Source organism: Gobio gobio, assembly GCF_949357685.1.
Source record: "Gobio gobio genome assembly, chromosome: 2".
NCBI lineage: Eukaryota > Metazoa > Chordata > Actinopteri > Cypriniformes > Gobionidae > Gobio > Gobio gobio.
This window is the reverse complement of record NC_137098.1, coordinates 8,466,410-8,485,659: the sequence shown is the minus strand read 5'-3', so window position 1 is coordinate 8,485,659 and position 19,250 is coordinate 8,466,410. Positions and strand designations below refer to the sequence as shown.

Sequence of the window (19,250 nt, the reverse complement as noted above, 5' to 3'; positions counted from 1 at the left end):
CAAGTGCAATGCAAAGCGTTGGATGCAGTGGTGTAAAGCACGCCACCACTGGACTCTAGAGCAGTGGAGACGTGTTCTCTGGAGTGACCAATCACACTTCTCTGTCTGGCAATCCAATGGACGAGTCTGGGTTTGGCGGTTGCCAGGAGAACAGTACTTGCCTGACTGCATTGTTCCAAGTGTACAGTTTGGTGGAGGGAGGATTGTGGTGTGGGTTTTTTTTTTCAGGGATTGGGCTTGGCCCCTTAGTTCCAGTGAAAGGAACTCTTAATGCTTCAGCATACCAAGACATTTTGGACAATTTCATGCTCCCAACTTTGTGGGAACAGTTTGGGGATGGCCCCTTCCTGTTCCAACATGACTGCGCTCCAGTGCACAAAGCGTCGGTCCATAAAGACATGGATGAGCGAGTTTGGTGTGGAGGAGCTTGACTGGCCTGCACAGCCCTGACCTCAACCCGATAGAACACCTTTGGGATGAATTAGAGCGGAGACTGCGAGCCAGGCCTTCTCATCCAACATCAGTGCCTGACCTCACAAATGCGCTTCTAGAACAATGGTCAAAAATTCTCATAAACACACTCCTAAAGCCTTCCCAGAAGAGTTGAAGCTGGTATAGGGGTGGGCCAACTCCATATTATTAAACCCTACGGATTAAGAATGGGATGTGCATATAAAGACGGACATCCCAAAACTTTTAGCAATAATAATGTATGTTAATATGGACATTTATTATATTATAGCATTGTTAATAGTAGGATAAATGGTGTCCTTAAACTGAAAAACGTCTGAAAATGGTAATGTAACATTTATTTATATTGAACTAAAAAAAATAACCTTCCTCATAATTCCAGAAGTTCATCACACATTTACCAATTGATTTTTCCAGTTTGTGACAGGGACATCAATATACAGGGGCCAAATACAAATAATACATCACTTTCTTTAAAGTTGTTTTTTCAGGTAAATTGGTTGTCCAAAAGTGTACATAGTAATTTATTATTGTTAAAGCTAAAGTGCTAAATTATTTAAATGTTATCACAATAAATGTTGCATTTATAACTTTATTAGATTAAAATCTGGTAATATAATTTTTTTTTATGCTTTGTATTAAATTGAAAATATTAATAACCCATGACATTTCTCTCAAACATGCTTTGTGCGAACCGGGAACATTCAAAATCCTTTGGGAATGAGTGAAACTCTCAGTGCAGAATAAATAGGCATACTCAATAATGGTGTTTATTTGCTCAGCCTTTGTTTTAGAAAGTGCGTGGATGCCACTAGTAAACATGTTCCACATCATTGGTTTGTTTTATTGCCATTTATGCTGGCTGATATGACTGTTGTTTGTTCAAACTGGTTTGTTCAAACCATGCAACCCAGAATGTTCCAGGTCTGGTGCTGAGAAGACCTTTGAAAGAAGCTTTGTCCAAGGTCAGTTATGAGACATGAAGACAGAGATTTTAACTAAACATTATAAATGCATCAAAATTTCATGTTTTATTTTATAGTCATTGATTTCAAAAAAGTAGCTCCGAAGTCTGTTGCAAAATGTAATTTCTAACATACATGACTGACATTAAGCTCTTCTTTGAGTGGCTTGTAAAAGTGAAGGTCCTCCACAGACTGCAAAAAAAGGAAAAAAAAGATTAATACACTGATCATCTTTAGTTTGTCTGTTTTAATTGTAATGATAATACTGCACCTTTGCACTCACATCCGTTTCAAACATTTCTTTCAAAGTCAAGACAGAGAAACTGAGGGTCACACAGAGCTGAAGGGCTGAAAAGATCATCATAGCCACATCGACTCCTTCACGGATCATCTAAAGATGGGAAAGATCAGTCACTGTGCTGAAGCCAAAGCAACTTGGAAATCTGGGAGATATTTAATTTGTATTAAGGGATAGTGTATCTCTCTTTATCTAGGCTAATGTTAGTGTATAAACCTGAAATGAGGGGGAAAAAATCAACAAAAAGTAAAACATAATAATAAAAAAATGTATTTACTATACTTTTATTTTTATATATATATATATATATATATAGACAGTTGAAGACTGGAAAAATGTTGCCTGGTCTGATGAGTAGAGATGGTAGAGTCAGATTGTAGAGTCAGAATTTGGCGTAAACAGAATGAGAACATGGATCCATCATGCCTTGTTACCACTGTGCAGGCTGGTGGTGGTGGTGTAATGGTGTGGGGGATGTTTTCTTGCCACACTTTAGGCCCCTTAGTGCCAATTGGGTATCGTTTAAATGCCACTGCCTACCTGAGCATTGTTTCTGACCATGTCCATCCCTTTATGACCACCATGTACCCATCCTCTGATGGCTACTTCCAGCAGAATAATGCACCATGTCACAAAGCTCGAATCATTTCAAATTGGTTTCTTGAACATGACAATGAGTTCACTGTACTAAAATGGCCCCCACAGTCACCAGATCTCAACCCAATAGAGCATCTTTGGGATGTGGTGGAACGGGAGTTTCATGCCCTGGATGTGCATCCCACAAATCTCCATCAACTGCAAGATGCTATCCTATCAATATGGGCCAACATTTCTAAAGAATGCTTTCAGCACCTTGTTGAATCAATGCCACATAGAATTAAGGCAGTTCTGAAGGTGAAAGGGGGTCAAACACAGTATTAGTATGGTGTTCCTAATAATCCTTTAGGTGAGTGTATATATTTCAGGCATGGCATTATGAAGTGAATAACACTGATTAACTCTTCATCACAGCATCTGTTAGTGGGTGGGATATATTAGGCAACAAGTGAACATTTTATTAAGTTAATGTGTTAGAAGCAGGAAAAATGGACAAGCGTAAGGATTTGAGCGACTTTGACAAGGGCCAAATTGTGATGGCTAGACGACTGGGTCAGAGCATCTCTAAACCTGCAGCTCTTGTGGGGTGTTCCCGGTCTGCAGTGGTCAGTATCTATCAAAAGTGATCCAAGGAAAGTGAACTGGCGACAGGGTCATGGGCGGCCAAGGCTCATTGATGCACGTGGAGAGCGAAGGCTGGCCCGTGTGGATCAAACCGATCAAACAGACGAGCTACTGGAGCTCAATGCTGGTTCTGATAGAAAGGTGTCAGAATACACAGTGCATCACAGTTTGTTGCGTATGGGGCTGCATAGCCGCAGACCAGTCAGGGTGCCCATGTTGACCCCTGTCCACCGCCGAAAGCACGATGTTTGATGTTTCCCCATTCAAAGAGATATCAGATGTACTGGCATGACTGAAATAGCTGCCCAAGAGGCGTTTCAAAGATGGCCGCGGAGTGAAATGCCTTGCCTTAAAGTGACTTTGTTAAACTATTTAAACTTGAGAGTCTGTGTTTGACTTGGAATTATAAATGACAAAAGAAAAACAATTATAACCTTTTAAATAAAATTAAGTATAATTACCGTATCATAGTTTATATACTTATAGTGCAGAACTGCAGGACTGTGAAAACTCATCAAGTCCCATGAATACAGTGCTAGGCCTATCATAGCCAGAACAGCACTGACTTTATTCAGCACCACAGCGATGAGACCCTGTAATACACAAATCACAATGAGATTACATCTTTAACAAACCTCTGCAAATTAGAGATGTCTGAATGTAAAATACTATATGTGACTGTTAAGACCTACCAGAATATTGCTGGGAAACTGAGCTGCAACAACAGACACGATTCCAACTACAAGGAACTAAAACAAAAAACAAAGAAATGCTTCAAATTTGCCCATCAAACGTTCAGACAAGATGAATTACAGTATTGCAAATCAGCAACTTCCCATCATTCTTGAAAATAATCAAAATGTGAACTTCATGTCAAAAACACCCTGATTAATCCTGATTAACTTTGTGAATGGACTCACTAATTTTTCAATTTAGAAACATAATAATAATCAGAATGAGGCATAATTCTTACCACACCGCCAAACCAAAATGGAGCATCAGACATCATAATGTAATCGTGTATCCCAAGGCTTGAAAATAAAACCCCAGTCAAGATATTGAGGATTCCAACTATAATCTGCACAATCTATGGAATGAGAGAACAATGTAATTTATACACCAGTTTGTATTGGATGAATCTCAAAACATATATCATTAATTGTTTTTGCATTACATTGTCCAATAATCACATTTTATCCCCTTCATTGAAATGTCTCAAAGTCTAGTTCTTGCTCAAAATCCATCCTTTATATATTTTCTTTCAATTATCATTGAAGCTCAGCAAGTATGACATTTTGCCCAAAAGTGAAAACACCATTTGTATTTACAATAATTAAATAAGTCAGCAGAAAAACACATCTTTTTAACATACATACTATGAAGACCATAAACTGTGTGGAAACTGTTAAAGTTTAATTACTTGCACTTCAGTGTTGAAATATAAAATCTGTTTGTCATGCTTAAAACTCCATTTACTTAACTTACATTTATTTGTTTAAAATATATCAGTCAGTTAATCGTCATGTAATAAATAGTCAAGGCCTGAACACACTACATGACTTAAAATCTGAAAAGATTTTAAAACACTAGGCATCATACTCTTGCTGACTTTGAAAATGCGTATAAATAATAAGAGTGTGCGATCTCGTGGAATGTGGCGTGCATATGGTACGCTGTTTTTCGCATGCATATGATACGCACTTTATGGCGTATTATACGTATACGGTATTATACATACGATAGCATATGCACGCCAAAACTCATTTTGGCGTATACATTTCACGAGATTGCACACTCGTACTATTGATACGCATTGTCATGAGATTGTGTTGAACTGGCTCAAAATATCAAACATGTTTCATAAAGAGATTGTAAAACTAATCCATATGAATTGAGCGGTTTAGTCCAAATGTTCTGAAGAGACTCGATTGCTTTACATGATGAACTTATGATGAAATCTAGCCTAAAGTCATGTAGTGTATTTCAGCCTTTAGTTGTACTGTCAGTTTCAGCGTCTATCTCACCCCAAGCGCTGTAAAGATGCCCATCATCTTGGCTTTTACATGCTGTGATACGGCACACAACGGACTGTAACACAAAGGGCCCAGGATCTGACACAGTATTGGCCATTTGCTGTTGGGGTTTGAGGCGATGGTGATCACTGTCACTCCTTCACCCTGAGACATTGTCACAGACATCCTGCAAATCTGAGCAGATAGAAAAGAGAGAGTTTGACGTTTCCCGCAGGTGATAATGGCCAGTCCTCTTGAGTGTTTACTGCTTGAAATCTTAAGGACAACCAAAGTATTACCCTTTTAATTGGATTAATGTATCATTATAGGCAAGGGCGCATGTTTGCTTTTAACATCGGTGGAGACATGTAAACACCCTAGTAAAAAACCTATACCAAAATGTATTTAAAATACATTTATTTCATACTAAGTAAACTACAAATCCATTAACATATTTATTGTCATATCACTTGAGACTTAATGGTATAAAAATTATAATTAAACCTTATTTGGAGTATTTTTTTTATTGCACAATGCAGATTTCTTAATATAATGCCTAAAATGTGTTTTAATATCAATATTAGTAAGGATAGTATGATCACTGACGGCCATCTCATGGACTTCTCTGACCAGATTTGGAGCATCTGGAAGCTGCCTCTTAGGAAGGGGGCTATGTGTTACGATCACCAGCTGGAGTGCTCTTGAGAGCCACCAGGGGGCACTCCATCAGAGACTATTTTCATTCCCTCATACATTACATCTACCATAACCCATTGCCCGGACTCATTATCCCTGATTGCTTTCACCTGTGTGTCATCACCTTGTTTAGCTCAACCTTTATAAGCCTGGTCAATTAAGGCCCCGTCCACACGGAGATACGTTTAGCTGTATACATAAAAAATGTTTATTGTATCAGCGTTTCGTCCAAATGCATCTGGCGTTTTGGGAACCTGAAACTGATATTTTTTGGAACCGGGTCCCAGGCTGCGTCCGATAACTGGAAAATGCTGCCTTCGGAGGACACATTTCAAGGTAGGAAGGCATCAAGGCACGTCCGAATCTAATGTTAGCTTCACTTCCTGTCTCCTGAGATACCTTCATCTGATTGATTTTTGAAGTCAGCATAAATGTATCTCTCGCTGCCTTTGATATCCCACAATCCTGTGCGTTCCATTCTGTGACAGTTGAGCTGGAAAAACAAGATGGCCTCTGAAAGTTGCGTTTGCTGGTCAGTTTGTAGGTAAAGTTTTTTACCAACATTTTCTACTTCTGATGTCATTTCTAGCGAGAAATTATTAATGTAGTGATTCAATATTTGTTTAGTTCTCCAAATCTCTCTATTTTTCTGTAGATTAAACTGTTACACTGCCTTAGAAGTCTGTCCGAAATTAGTTTTTGGAGGTGCCTTCATGCACAAACGCTGCCGTACAAGTCATTGTCGGATAAGGCAGCGAGGCAACAAGCCTAGGTTTTCGGACGCAGCCCCAGAGTGGATAAATCTGAAACTGACACCCTTGCATTTCCGTGTGTACAGCCAATCTGTATATTTTGTGAAACGGTGAAGTCATCACACCACGTCCCGCACTGGAAGGGATGAAACTACCGAAAGGAGTTCCTCAGGGATCCATTTTAGCTCCTCTTTTGTTTTCCATTTTTATTAGTGATTTAGGCTGTGGAGTGGCTTCTGCTAACATACATCTGTACGCTGATGACACAATCATTTATACTGCAGCGTCATCTTTAAATCAAGCGTTACTAAATTTACAGAATGCATTTAACATTATACAACATTCATTGGCACAGATGAAACTAGTGTTAAACTCAAAAAAGACAAAATATATGATTTTTAGCCATACTCATCCTAAGTTAACGGATGTGGTGATATCCACCTTAGATGGTACAACTATTGAAAGAGTTTGTTCCTACAAATATTTAGGTATATGATTAGATGACAAACTTGCTTTTAATGTACATATTGATAAATTGCTGAAGAAGCTTATACCAAAATTGGGTATTCTAATGATCACTTTCCTAATGAGGCTAGAAAGAAAATCGTGGAGAGTACCTTTTATATCTGTAAATGATTATGGTGACCTTGTTTATATGCATGCGGCTTCATCTTTATTAAGGAAATTGGATTCGGTTTATCATGCAGCGTTACGCTTTGTTAGTGGTGTAGATTTACGTACTCATCACTGCTTACAATATGAATCGTTGGCCTGGACATCTTTACACCATAGGAGGAAACTGTATATGTACATGTTCATTGCGAAGGCACTCCTAGGAAAATTGCCCTCTTATATTTCAAAACTTCTAACGTTTTATACAAATAGTTACTGTACTAGATCCCTATCGTGTATTCGATTAAAAGTTCCAAAGGTATACTCTGAATTTGGAAAACATGCCTTTTCATTTTATGCTCCCTGGGCTTGGAATGATCTGCAAAATATAGTTAAATTAGAGATACTGCACTCTGAGTACTTTTGAGTCTTTTACAAAGTGCTTTTAACGAGTCTTGTAAGTGTTTTTCTTGACTGTATATTTTATTAATTGTTTTGTATGACTATGATTTTTTGTATGCAACTCTATGTGCTGCCGTCTTGACCAGGTCTCCCTGGAAGAAGAGATTAACATCTCAATGGGATCTCCTGGTTAAATAAAGGATAAATAAATAAATAAAAATACAGGCACTGGGCATGCGCACATCAATATTGTGTCATTTAATTACTGTATTTGCATTATTGATATGATATAATCTGATTTATCTTGTGGCTTGGAACAGTATTCATTAGCACAGCCTGTTTGTCATTATTACACTCGAAAAAGAGCAGTGAGTATGTTTTTTTTTTTTTTACATTGTTTTCACAAATCAGGCTAAACTTTATTGGAAACAGACTTTAAAAATGAAGAAACACAGATGCAATATTGCAATATTATTTGGATGTCTACAACAGTGCACAGACGATTTATGGCCAAATTAAATCTGAATATCAAACCGCAAACTATCTTAGCTGTGGTGGCTAACCTCAAGTTGAAACACTATCTACATAAAAGCCAGCGGCAAAAACTCCCAAAGGACCGGAAAAACTACATTCCGTGACAGTAGCCTAGTATTTTTTTAAATTATGGTGGGTTTGATCATCCACCATGACACTCGCTGTGAGAAATGCTAGGAGCAGAGTGATTTAAATGGTGATAATGGTACATAATTTCACATGGCTGGAAAAGGCTCTCAGCCAATCAGATTCGAGAACCAGAATAAACTGTTGTGTGTATGTTTATATATACACACACACACACACACACACACACACACGTAAGGATTATCCCTTATGAAAAAATACTATAGTATATTATAGTAAAATTACAGTAAAATTACTCTAGTAAATACTATAGTGTTTTTGAACCGTACTATAGTAAATATAGGCTACTACAGTAAATTAAGAAAGTGTAGTAAATACTACAATATACTACAATATACTTACATTTACTGTAGTATCTTTACTACAGTATGGTTCAAAAACACTATAGTATTTACTAGAGTAAATTTATTGTAATTTTACTATAATATACTATAATACTATAGTATTTTTTCATGTGGGATATCATGGTCTGGAAAAGAAATACTTTACAATAAGGTCTCATTTGTTAATTATTAACTAACAATAACAATGAGCAAACCTTTGTAAATAAAAATGTTCATGTTAGTTCACAATGCATTAAACAAATATTAACAGATTGAAATTTTCTTTTAGGGAGAACAAAGTGTGAAAATTCCACCTGCAATTTTTTTGCTGAAAACTTTTTACCTGATTTCACCTTGACACAATTATTACTCTTTCTCTACATTTACAATAGCATGTAAGTTGTACAGATCATATGAAAAATACAGTGTTAAACTCACCTTGTACTTGATTAAGTTCCAGTTCAGCAAAGTTTCACACTCTTTGTCTCTGACAAATACAGAACTTGTTTTTTCTTTCTCGACAGAGACACCCCTTTTATATTTCCCAAAAAATGAAAGAGGAATGTTGTTTGTCCAAACATACGAATCTGACGAGAGAACAAGGAAGTTACAAGAATGAAAGTAAAAGACTGTATGGGCTGTGTTCAGAATCGTTTGCTATACCCTCATTCACTATGCCCTACATATAGTCCACTTGAAGGAGTGAATGAAAACAATTGAGTGAATTTGGACACCGAGTGTGAATAATAGTAGTAATGAAAACATTTATCTTGAACTCTGTCATGGAAACTATGTATAAACCATAATTAAATAATTTAATAATCGGTAACACTTTACAATAAGGTTGTGTTAGTTAACATTAGTTAATGCATTAGTTCAGGGGTTTTCAAACTTTATGATGCCAAGGACCCCCCAATATGATGAAGGGACCCCTTCCTAAAATCCATCTCTTTTTATGTACGAAAAAACATTTAAACTAGATAAATAGTAAGTGTGACATTATAAATATAACATTGTTTCCTAACTTAAAATGGCTATACTTAATGCTGCATGTATAAACCTGAAGAATAACATTTTCATTAAAAATTATTTGTTTAAGCACCTTTCACAATAAATGTATGTAAGCAGCATCCATACTGCGTTAAGGATACTGCCTTACAAACCCAGTGAGCAAGATAAAGGGGACTATAGTGAGAAAAACTCACTAGAAAGATAAAAAAAGCAAACATACACAATTCTGGAAAGTATACGGCAAGAAAGAAGAGAAACATTTAGAAATGAAATGGTTAGAATGTTTGGTGAACTTTATTCCTTTTTGCTTTGTCTTTTTATTCTCTGAAATCTTCTGGGGACCCCTTAGAACCTTCTAGAGTACCCCTGGGGGTCCCTAGACCCCAGTTTGAAAACCCCTGCATTAGTTAACATGAACTAACCATGAACAACACCTCTGTTCAGCATTAGTTCATCTTTGTTAACGTTAGTTCATAAAAATCCAGCTGTTCATGGTTTGTTCATGTTAGTTCACAGTGCATTAACTAATGTAAGCAAGATTTGAATAATGCATTAGTAAATGTTGAAATTAACATTAACAAAGATAAATAAATGGTTTATTAGTGCAGTTCATTATTAGTTCATGTTAACTAATGTAGTTAAGTAATGTTAACTAATGAACCTTATAAAGTGTAAAGTGTTACCCATGCAAGTAGTCCGGAGAGGTTGTTGTCCCACTCTGTCTTTGTCATATTTTAAGATATGCCAGTATATCTTATTATATTTTAAGATATTTTAAGATATAGCAGTGCAAGTTGCTTTCAGTTAAAACAGCGCAAACATGCATTTTAGTCTGAGACTAAGCCTTGTCTGTGAAACCAGAGGTTAATGTTGGAAACAGTTTTTGCTGTTTAATATTTGTGGAAACCATGATCAATTTTATTAGGATTTTTTTTGTTTTTTTATGAATAAAAGGTTCAAAAGAACTAAATGATTTTAATGCATTATTATGCCTTATAATGCATTGTATTGCTTCATAAATTATTGTAACTACAGTAATAATGCGCCTTTAGAAAGTATAATGCATTAAAATGCGACAAACAAACAATTTCAGATGTATCAAGGAATCCGTGAATATTATAATGGATTTTAACTTTGGTTACGATTATGGATGAAAAGATATAATGCATTATGATGTACATTATGAATACTTTTATAATTTTATTTTACATTATAGATAACGGCTTTAAGTAAAGTGTCACAGAACAGCATTTATTTGAAACAGAAATCTTTCGTATCATTATAATCATGCTAAACTGACAGACAGTTGTTAGTTTGGACATGTAAAACATTATGGTATAGTGTAGCAAAGTTAGAGCTCAGAGAAAAAGGAGGCGGGAACCAGAAAAATACTTAAATTATAAAATAAACAAACACAAAAATGAAAGTAAAGTGGTAGCCCCTCATGGACAACTGCTGCACAAACATAAACAAAACACAACATAAAGTCCAGGTCCTCTCTCGTCCTTCATTGTCATAGCTCCTCCTTTTATCCTTCCGGTGCTCCTCCATGAGAAACACGAGGCAGAGGCCGCTCTGTTCCGATGAACAGAATTATCATAAACACACTCCTAAAGCCTTCCCTGAAGAGTTGAAGCTGTTATAGCTGCTAAGGGTTATAGCTGCCAACTCCATATTAAACCCTACGGATTAATATAGGGATGTGCATGTAAAGACAGGCATCCCAAAACTTTTAGCAATAATAATGTATGTTAATATGGACATTTATAATATTGATGCATTGTTAATAGTATAGGATAAATGGTGTCCTTAACCTGAAAAATTTCTGAATATCATGATAATGTAACATTTATTTATATTGAACTAAAAAAAAAAACTTCCTCATCCTTTCAGAAGTTCACCACAAATTTACCAATTGATTTGTCCAGTTTGTGACAGGGACATCAATATACAGGGGCCAAATACAAATAATACATCACTATTAAGTCGGTTTTTCAGGTAAATTGGCTGTCCAAAAGTGTACATAGTAATAGTAATTTATCATTGTTAAAGGTATCTTCAATCTTGTCACAATAAATGTAGTAAATTTATTAGATTAAAATCTGGTAATATCAATTTTTTGTGCTTTGTATTAAATTGAAAATATTAATAGCCCATGACATTTCTCTCAAACATGCTTTGTGCGAACCGGGAACATTCAAAATCCTTTGGGAATGAGTGAAACTCTCAGAGCAGAATAAATAGGCATACTCAATAATGGTGTTTATTTGCTCAGCCTTTGTTTCAGAAAGTGCGTGGATGCCACTAGTAAACATGTTCCAACAAGTTTTATTTTATAGTCATTGATTTCAAAAAGCAGCTCCAAAGTCTGTTGCAAAATTCAATTTTTGCTATTCTACATGAGAGAAAATTTTACATGCATAACAACACTAGTTCAGTAAACAATGTGTATATGTAATACACATGACTGAGAGTGACCTCTTCTTTGAGCGGCTTGTAAAAGTGAAGGTCCTACACAGACTGCAAAAAAGGGGGAAAAAGATGAATACACTGATCAGCTTTCTGAAATCACCACTGTAGTTTGTCTGTTTTAATTGTAATGATAATACTGCACCTTTGCACTCACAACTATTTCAAACATTTCTGTCAAAGGCAAGACAGAGAAACAGACGTTCACACAGAGGTTAAGGGCTGAAAAGATCATCATAGCCACATCGACTCCTTCACGGATCATCTAAAGATGGGAAAGATCAGTCACTGTGCTGAAGCCAAAGCAACTTGGAAATCTGGGAGATATTTAATGTGTATTAAGTGATAGTGTATCTCTCTTTATCTAGGCTAATGTTAGTGTATAAACCTGAAATGAGGGGGAAAAAATCAACAAAAAGTAAAACATATAATAATAATATTTTATTATAAAACGTTCAGACAAGGTGAATTACAGTATTGGCAATCAGCAACTTCCCATCATTCTGAAAATAATCCAAATGTGAACTTCATGTCAAAAACACCCTGATTAATCCTGATTAACTTTGTGAATGGACTCACTAATTTTTCAATTTAGAAACACAATAATAATCAGAATGAGGCATAATTCTTACCACACCACCAATCCAAATTGGAACATCAGACACTTTATCGTGTATCCCAAAGCTTGAAAATAGAATTCCAGTCAAGATATTGTGGATTCCAACTATAATCTGCACAATCTATGGAATGAGAGAACAATGTAATTTATACACCAGTTTGTATTGTGATGAATCTCAAAACGTATATCATATATATATATATATATATATATATATATATATATATATATATATATATATATATATATATATATATATATATATATATATATATATATATATATATATATTTTTTTTTTTTTTTTTTTTGCATTACATCAATCACATTTCCCCTTCATTGAAATGTCTCAAAGTCTAGTTCTTGCTCCAAATCCATCCTTTATATATTTTCTTTCAATTACCATTGAAGCACAGCAAGTATGACATTTTGCCCAAAAGTGAAAACACCATTTGTATTTACAATAATTAAATAAGTCAGCAGAAAAACACATCTTTTTAACATACATACTATCAAGACTATAAACTGTGTGGAAACTGTTATAAAGTTTAATTACTTGCACTTCAGTGTTGAAATATAAAATCTATGTTTGTCATGTTTAAAAACTCCATTTACTTTACTTACATTTATTTGTTTCAAGTATTTCAGTCAGTTCATCGTCATGTAATAAATAGTCAAGGCTGGAACACTCTACATGACTTAAAATCAGATTTTTTTTTAAAACACTAGGCATCATACTCTTGCTGACTTTGTAATTGGTTTCAGAGCACAGCTCTGCATCAAACACTAAATGATCGAATATCATACATTACCAGATTGTCACATCGTTCTGAAAACAACAAACTCGTGCAGAGACATGCACCTCGTTTCTAAGAGATGCAGAACAAATGAAACAATGTGTGTTCTAAAACTGGCTCAAAATATCAAATGTGTTTCTTTCTCAAGGGTCTTTCTGTCCCTGCATTGACAGCTATGCAACTACCACTTTGACTCTTCAAAAAGTTCATAAAGAATTTGTAAAACTAATCCATATGAATTGAGTGGTTCAGTCCAAATTTTCTGAAGAGACTCGATCGCTTTATATGATGAACTTTATATGATGAAATCTAGCCTAAAGTCATGTAGTGTATTTCAGCCTTTAGTTGTAATGTCTGTTCCCTTTTAGTCGGTCATGTTAAACATATGTCGGAACTGACCAAAGAATTGGGATCTGTTTTCAGAGACCAATCTATTTCGAGTGATTAAAAACGAGTCAATGGACATTGGCAAGCGGTTCACGCATTCCACGCACCGCCCCACAGCGCAGGTATAAATATGGAAGTGGAATACTGCATCATTGCTTTTAATTTCGGAGCCGAACGGTTTGCTGTATCAAGCTGTTTCTACGAAGAGTGTTTAGACGAGTCTCGAGGAGGGTCGCTTTCTTACCTGGGTGCTGGTGTGACGGCAAGAGTCAGTGACATACACTTGTTCCTGTGTTGGTTGGCTGGGCGTTTCCATTCTTTGAGTGCTCACACGCAGGCTTGCAATCAGACTGCTGTGAGCCGCGGCCATCTCCCTGAGTGAAAGAGCACTTCTAAAAGAGCATTTCCTTTAAAAGAGCAACACGGTTTGACCCTGCGTCTTTTTCAAGATGTCATTCAAACCGTGTGTTTCTGGATGCGGTTGTTTCCTGTCCTCATTTGACGGCCACGATCTCTCTCACATATAGACATGTGAGATTGCTTTCGTGGGTGATCCATGCTCTCTCAGGAGAACGTGGTCACATCGGAGCGTTGTCTCACCTTTCTCGTAAGGGCTTGAGCATTCAGCGTACCATCTGCCGTCGAGCGCCGGCTGACAGCGGGGGTAGTCCCGGCAACCCAGCGCGTCACTCTGCGCTCTAGATGCGCGGTCAAGACCTCAAACAGGGTTGAGTCCCTTTGCTTTTTCCCCGATCTAGTTTCTTTTCTGGTGCACCAGAAAAGGGCTACTTTGGCTAATAAGACTTGGTGACCTGAGGATTACAGTGGGGCTTCCCCGCCGGGTACATCCCCTCGGGTCCCCCACTCCTCTATCCCATCATGAGCGTGTTGAGACTGTGTTCATGGGTGGTTCATGTTCTCTCATGAGAACATGGCCACGTCGGCACGTTGTTTGTCCTGCCCCTTTCATAGGGGCTTGAGTGTTCAGCGCACCGTGTGCCTTCGAGTCTGGCGGCCACGCCCACTATCTCACATGCCTGCTGGTAGCTCAGATGGGATTGCTGGTCCTTTTTTGAAAAAAGGGGGGACCTAGCGTTTAATTTGTGGCTCTGGCAGAGGACAGATGTCAATTGCTACATCGGAGAGAGGGCTGTTATGCGATGGAAATGATGATGCTGAGTTTCCTACTATAATAGTGTGTGCTCATGCTGAGTCAGATTCAGAGTTGACAGCCAAGCTTTCCTGGGTGGCTGAGGCATAGTGCAACGCGTAAATCGCCTTGCCTGCCCCTGTGCCTTTTTTCCTGAATGTGCATTGGAAAAATTAGAAGTATGGAACTATTTGGTGCCAAAAGATGGAATGCCAAAAGGGCCATAATCTATATAAGTTTTCGCTCTCTCACTACCCTCTGTCCTGCATACATGAGGGTAGTCCTGACCCAGGGGTTATGCAGGAACTGCTCCTTGGGTCAGGCGATGCCCACATTAGTGGTCCAGGAACCTGGGGCTAACTTGGCAGATATGCGTGAGCCCGAAAAAGCTCGGTTCCTCAACACCCCTGTCTGTCAGGCTGGCATCTTCGGCGACGCGGTCGAGAACTCGCCCAGCAGTTATCGGTGGCCCAGAAGTGGACGGATGTGGTTTAAAAAAAAAAAAAACATCCTGCCCCAACGACCAGCTGCTGCCTCCACCCAGTCGTCGACCGCAGTGCCTCCGTCTGCTTGTTGCCGAGGGCGTCCCCCTGCGTCCGCCCCTGCTAAGCCAAGCAGCAGCCTCCACCCGGGCAGCAGGCCTGCCGCTGGCTCTCTGGAGTCCAGCAGTAGTCGAATTCTCAGAGCAGTTTCCTCCCCCGGGCCTTGCCACTCCTTTCCTCCCCTCTCCCCCTCGCCAGGGGGCAGCAGTGTGGGCACCCAGGACGCCCCCGGGCCTTCTCATCCACACGGTGCCCCACATGGAGTACTTAGGCAACACTACGGGCTGCCTCCGGGCCTCCCGAGACGGGTCTGCGTACTCCATCTCGCTGCCCCACCCCGGGTACGTCTGTGGTGCCGTTGGTCTTGCTTGTTCGGTCTCTGGGGGCCTGGCTAGGTCTCCCCAGGCCGTCTCGCTGGCTCATCCGTACCATCAGGCTCGGTTACCCGATTCAGTTCACTCGCCGGCCTCCCAAGTACAGGGGCATCCTCTTTACCACCGTGTGGAGCAGCGATGCCGATGTCTTGTGGTCAGAGATCGATGTCCTGCTGGCGAAGGATGCGGTTGAGCCGGTTCCTCCAGCCGATATGAAGTAAGGGTTCTACAGGCCCTACTTCATTGTACCCAAGAAAGGTGGTGGGTTAAGACCAATCTTGGGCCGGTGCATTCTGAAACGGGCCCTGCACAAGCTCCCGTTCAAAATGTTAACGCAGAAACGCATTTTCGAATGCATCCGTCGCAGCGACCAACCTGAAGCCCTTCGGGCTGTCCCTGTCGCCTCACGGCTTCATGAAAGTCACAGAGGCAGCCATTGTTCTGCTCAGAGAACGTGGCGTTCACATCCTCAACTATCTCGATGACTGACTCATACTGGCTCAGTCCCGGGATCAGTTGTGTGAACACAGGGACATGGTGCTCCATCACCTTAACCTGTTGGGCCTTCGGGTCAACCGAGAGAAGAGCAAACTCTGTCCCGCAAAGAGGATCTCTTATCTCGGTATGGAGCTGGATTCGGTCAACCGGACTGCGCGCCTCACACAAGAGCGAGTCCGGTCAGTGTTGAACTGCTTGAATACGTTCACAGGCAGGACGGCGGTCCCACTGAAATGTTTTCAGAGGCTCCTGGGGCATATGGCATCTGTAGTCACATTAACGTCGCTCAGATTGCTTCATATGAGACCGCTTCAATGCTGGTTTCACGACGAGTTCCAAGATGGGCATGGCAGAGCGGCAAGTACCGGGTCTCAGTTACTCCTTACTGTCACCAAACCTTTAACCTGTGGGCAGACCCTTCGTTTTTACGGGCTGGAGTGTCCTTAGAAAAGGTGTCCAGGCATGCTGTCGTCTTCACGGATGCCTCATCCACGGGCTGGGGGGCCACGTACAATGGACACGCAAGTTTTTGTTGGCATATCAATTGCCTAGAGTTACTGGCAGTAGGTTTTGCCCTGGGTTGCCTCAAAAAGCCACTACAGGGCAAGCACGTACTGGTCCATACGGACAGCACTGCGGCTGTTTCATACATCAACCATGAGGGTGGTCTACCCTTTTGTTGCATGCTCCAGCTCGCCTACCATCTCCTCCTATGGGGTCAGAAGCATCTGAGGTTGCTTCGTGCCATTCACATCCCAGGTGCGCTGAACCAGACAGCCGACGAGCTCTCTCGTCAGTCGACACCTCCGGGAGAGTGGCAACTCCACCCCCGGAGCGTCCAGCTGATATGGGACCTCTTCGGAGCCGCGCAGGTAGACCTGTTCACCTCTCCGGACTCGACCCATTGCCAGTTGTACTTTTCCTTGACCGGGGGCACCCTCAGCACGGATGCACTGGCACACAGCTGGCCCCGGGACCTACGCAAAAATGTGTTTCCCCCAGTGAGCCTTCTCGCACAGACACTGTGAAAGGTCAGGGAGGACGAGGAGCAGGTCTTGCTAGTTGCGCCCTACTGGCCCAACTGGACCTGGTTCTCTGAACTCACACTCCTCGCGACAGCCCCTCCCTGGCCGATCCCCCTGAGGAAGGACCTGTTTCTCAGGGACGGGGCACTCTATGGAACCCGCGTCCAGACCTCTGGAAACTCCATGTCTGGTCCCTGGATGGGACGCGGAGGTAACCCATCTCCGGCGTGTTGACTCCTATTGTTTGAATATTACAATTAAATAATACTTAAATCGATATGTCATCCTCAATAAACCCGTCTCCAGCGTGTTGCCTCCGATCATTCGAATATTGCACTTTAATAATTATTTAATCAACATCATCCTCAATAAACCCATCTCCAGCATGTAGCCCCCGGTCCCTCGAATATTCCGATCTATTATGACCTCTGAGCTGTAAAGCTGCCAGAATAATAATAATAATACACTGTTTGTTAATTGGCCAGAGGAGAACTGGCACCCCGACTGAGCCTGGTTTCTCCCAAGGTTTATTTTTCTCCATTAGGTCACCTAATGGGGTTTTGGTTTCCTTGCCACTGTTGCCTTTGGCTTGGCGTGCTCAGTTGGGGACACTAAATTTTTCAACTAAACATCGAAATAAATCTAATTAATAAACTAAATTAACCATTTAAACTAAATTACTGATCTAATTATTGATCCAAAGCCCAAACTGTCACTATGATAATTGAAATTAACTGATGACATTAGCGTTTTTTCCAGAATGGCTATACAACTGAATAAAATTATGCTGCATTATTTTCCTGTTTAACACTGTAAAGCTGCTTTGAAACAATCTACATTGTTAAAAGCGCTATATAAATAAAGTTGGAACCTGTTCGTTGAGTGGTGTCCTTCCCGCTGGGAAGACCCCCGAAGGTGTTTGATTAATGTCGTGCTTTGTTTTCTGCAAGATGGGCTGGAGCGAAGGCTGTCTCCCTCCACCCTCAAAGTGTATGTTGCAGCAATAGCGGCGTATCATGATGCAGTAGAAGGTAAATCCTTAGGGAAGCACGATTTAATCGTCAGGTTCGAGGTGCGAGGAGATGAAATCCTCCTCGTTCAACCTCGGTACCCTCTTGGGACTTAGCCCTGGTGCTCAGAGTACTTCAGGGTCCTCCCTTTGAGCCTTTACAGTCTGCAGAGCTAAACATCCTGTGCATGAAGACAATGCTCCTTACGGCATTGGCCAAGCGCTGCCTTCAGAGGAGGCAGACACAGCCCGAGCTTTGCTCTGTCCTACGTGGACTGAACCAAAGCTTCAGGACCTCAGAGCAGCTCTTCGTCTGTTACAGCAGAAGGGAAAGGCAGAAGGGAAAGGGAAAGGCTGTCTCCAAGCAGAGGTTAGCCCACTGGATAGTGGATGCTATCATCTTGGCTTACCAGTCCCAAGACGTGCCTTGCCCGTTTGGATTGCGAGCGCACTCCACAAGGAGTGAAGCTTCCTCCTGGGCCGCTGGCTATTCGGCTAGCCCCGTGTCTTTCCCTTGACAGAGCTCGCTCTGTCGTCTCTGGCAGTGTTCTTTCCCCCCTGGGATGAGGTTGGATCCACCCCAGAGACTGCCATATGTAACACTACCCTGATAGGTTAGTCCTTATGTGTATTTCACCACCTCTCCTTCCATTGAAGGACGTGGCTCCGCAACATACCATCTCCACATGACATGAGTGGGTCTTGCAGGAACAGCAGTGACTGACCTTCCCTGACTCCCACTCCAACATGGGAGTGGTCCAGCGAGCTGAGGCAGGGCGCTGGAAGGGCCAGCATCCCTGGCGTGTTGGTAGGGATCCCAATTCATTGGTCAGTTCCGACGTACGTCGAACTTGACCGACTGAAAGGGAACGTCTCAGTTGCGTATGTAACCCTCGTAACCTGAAGGAGGGAATGGAGACGTACGTCCCGTCGCCAG

At 40.4% G+C, this 19,250-nt stretch overlaps 1 protein-coding gene across 1 annotated transcript; it reads right to left on the bottom strand.

The window, feature by feature from the left end:
- Nucleotides 1–1,045: 1,045 nt before the first annotated feature.
- On the bottom strand, nucleotides 1,046–16,327 carry LOC307139646 (uncharacterized protein; the record flags this gene model as incomplete). Its single annotated transcript, XM_079838691.1, has 9 exons — nucleotides 1,046–1,628; nucleotides 1,708–1,827; nucleotides 3,417–3,548; nucleotides 3,648–3,704; nucleotides 3,929–4,042; nucleotides 4,980–5,162; nucleotides 8,872–9,020; nucleotides 13,960–13,966; nucleotides 16,157–16,327. 9 exons carry the CDS (start codon nucleotides 16,325–16,327, stop codon nucleotides 1,563–1,565), a joined length of 999 nt encoding a protein of 332 aa, XP_079694817.1. The 3' UTR covers nucleotides 1,046–1,562.
- Nucleotides 16,328–19,250: the final 2,923 nt, after the last annotated feature.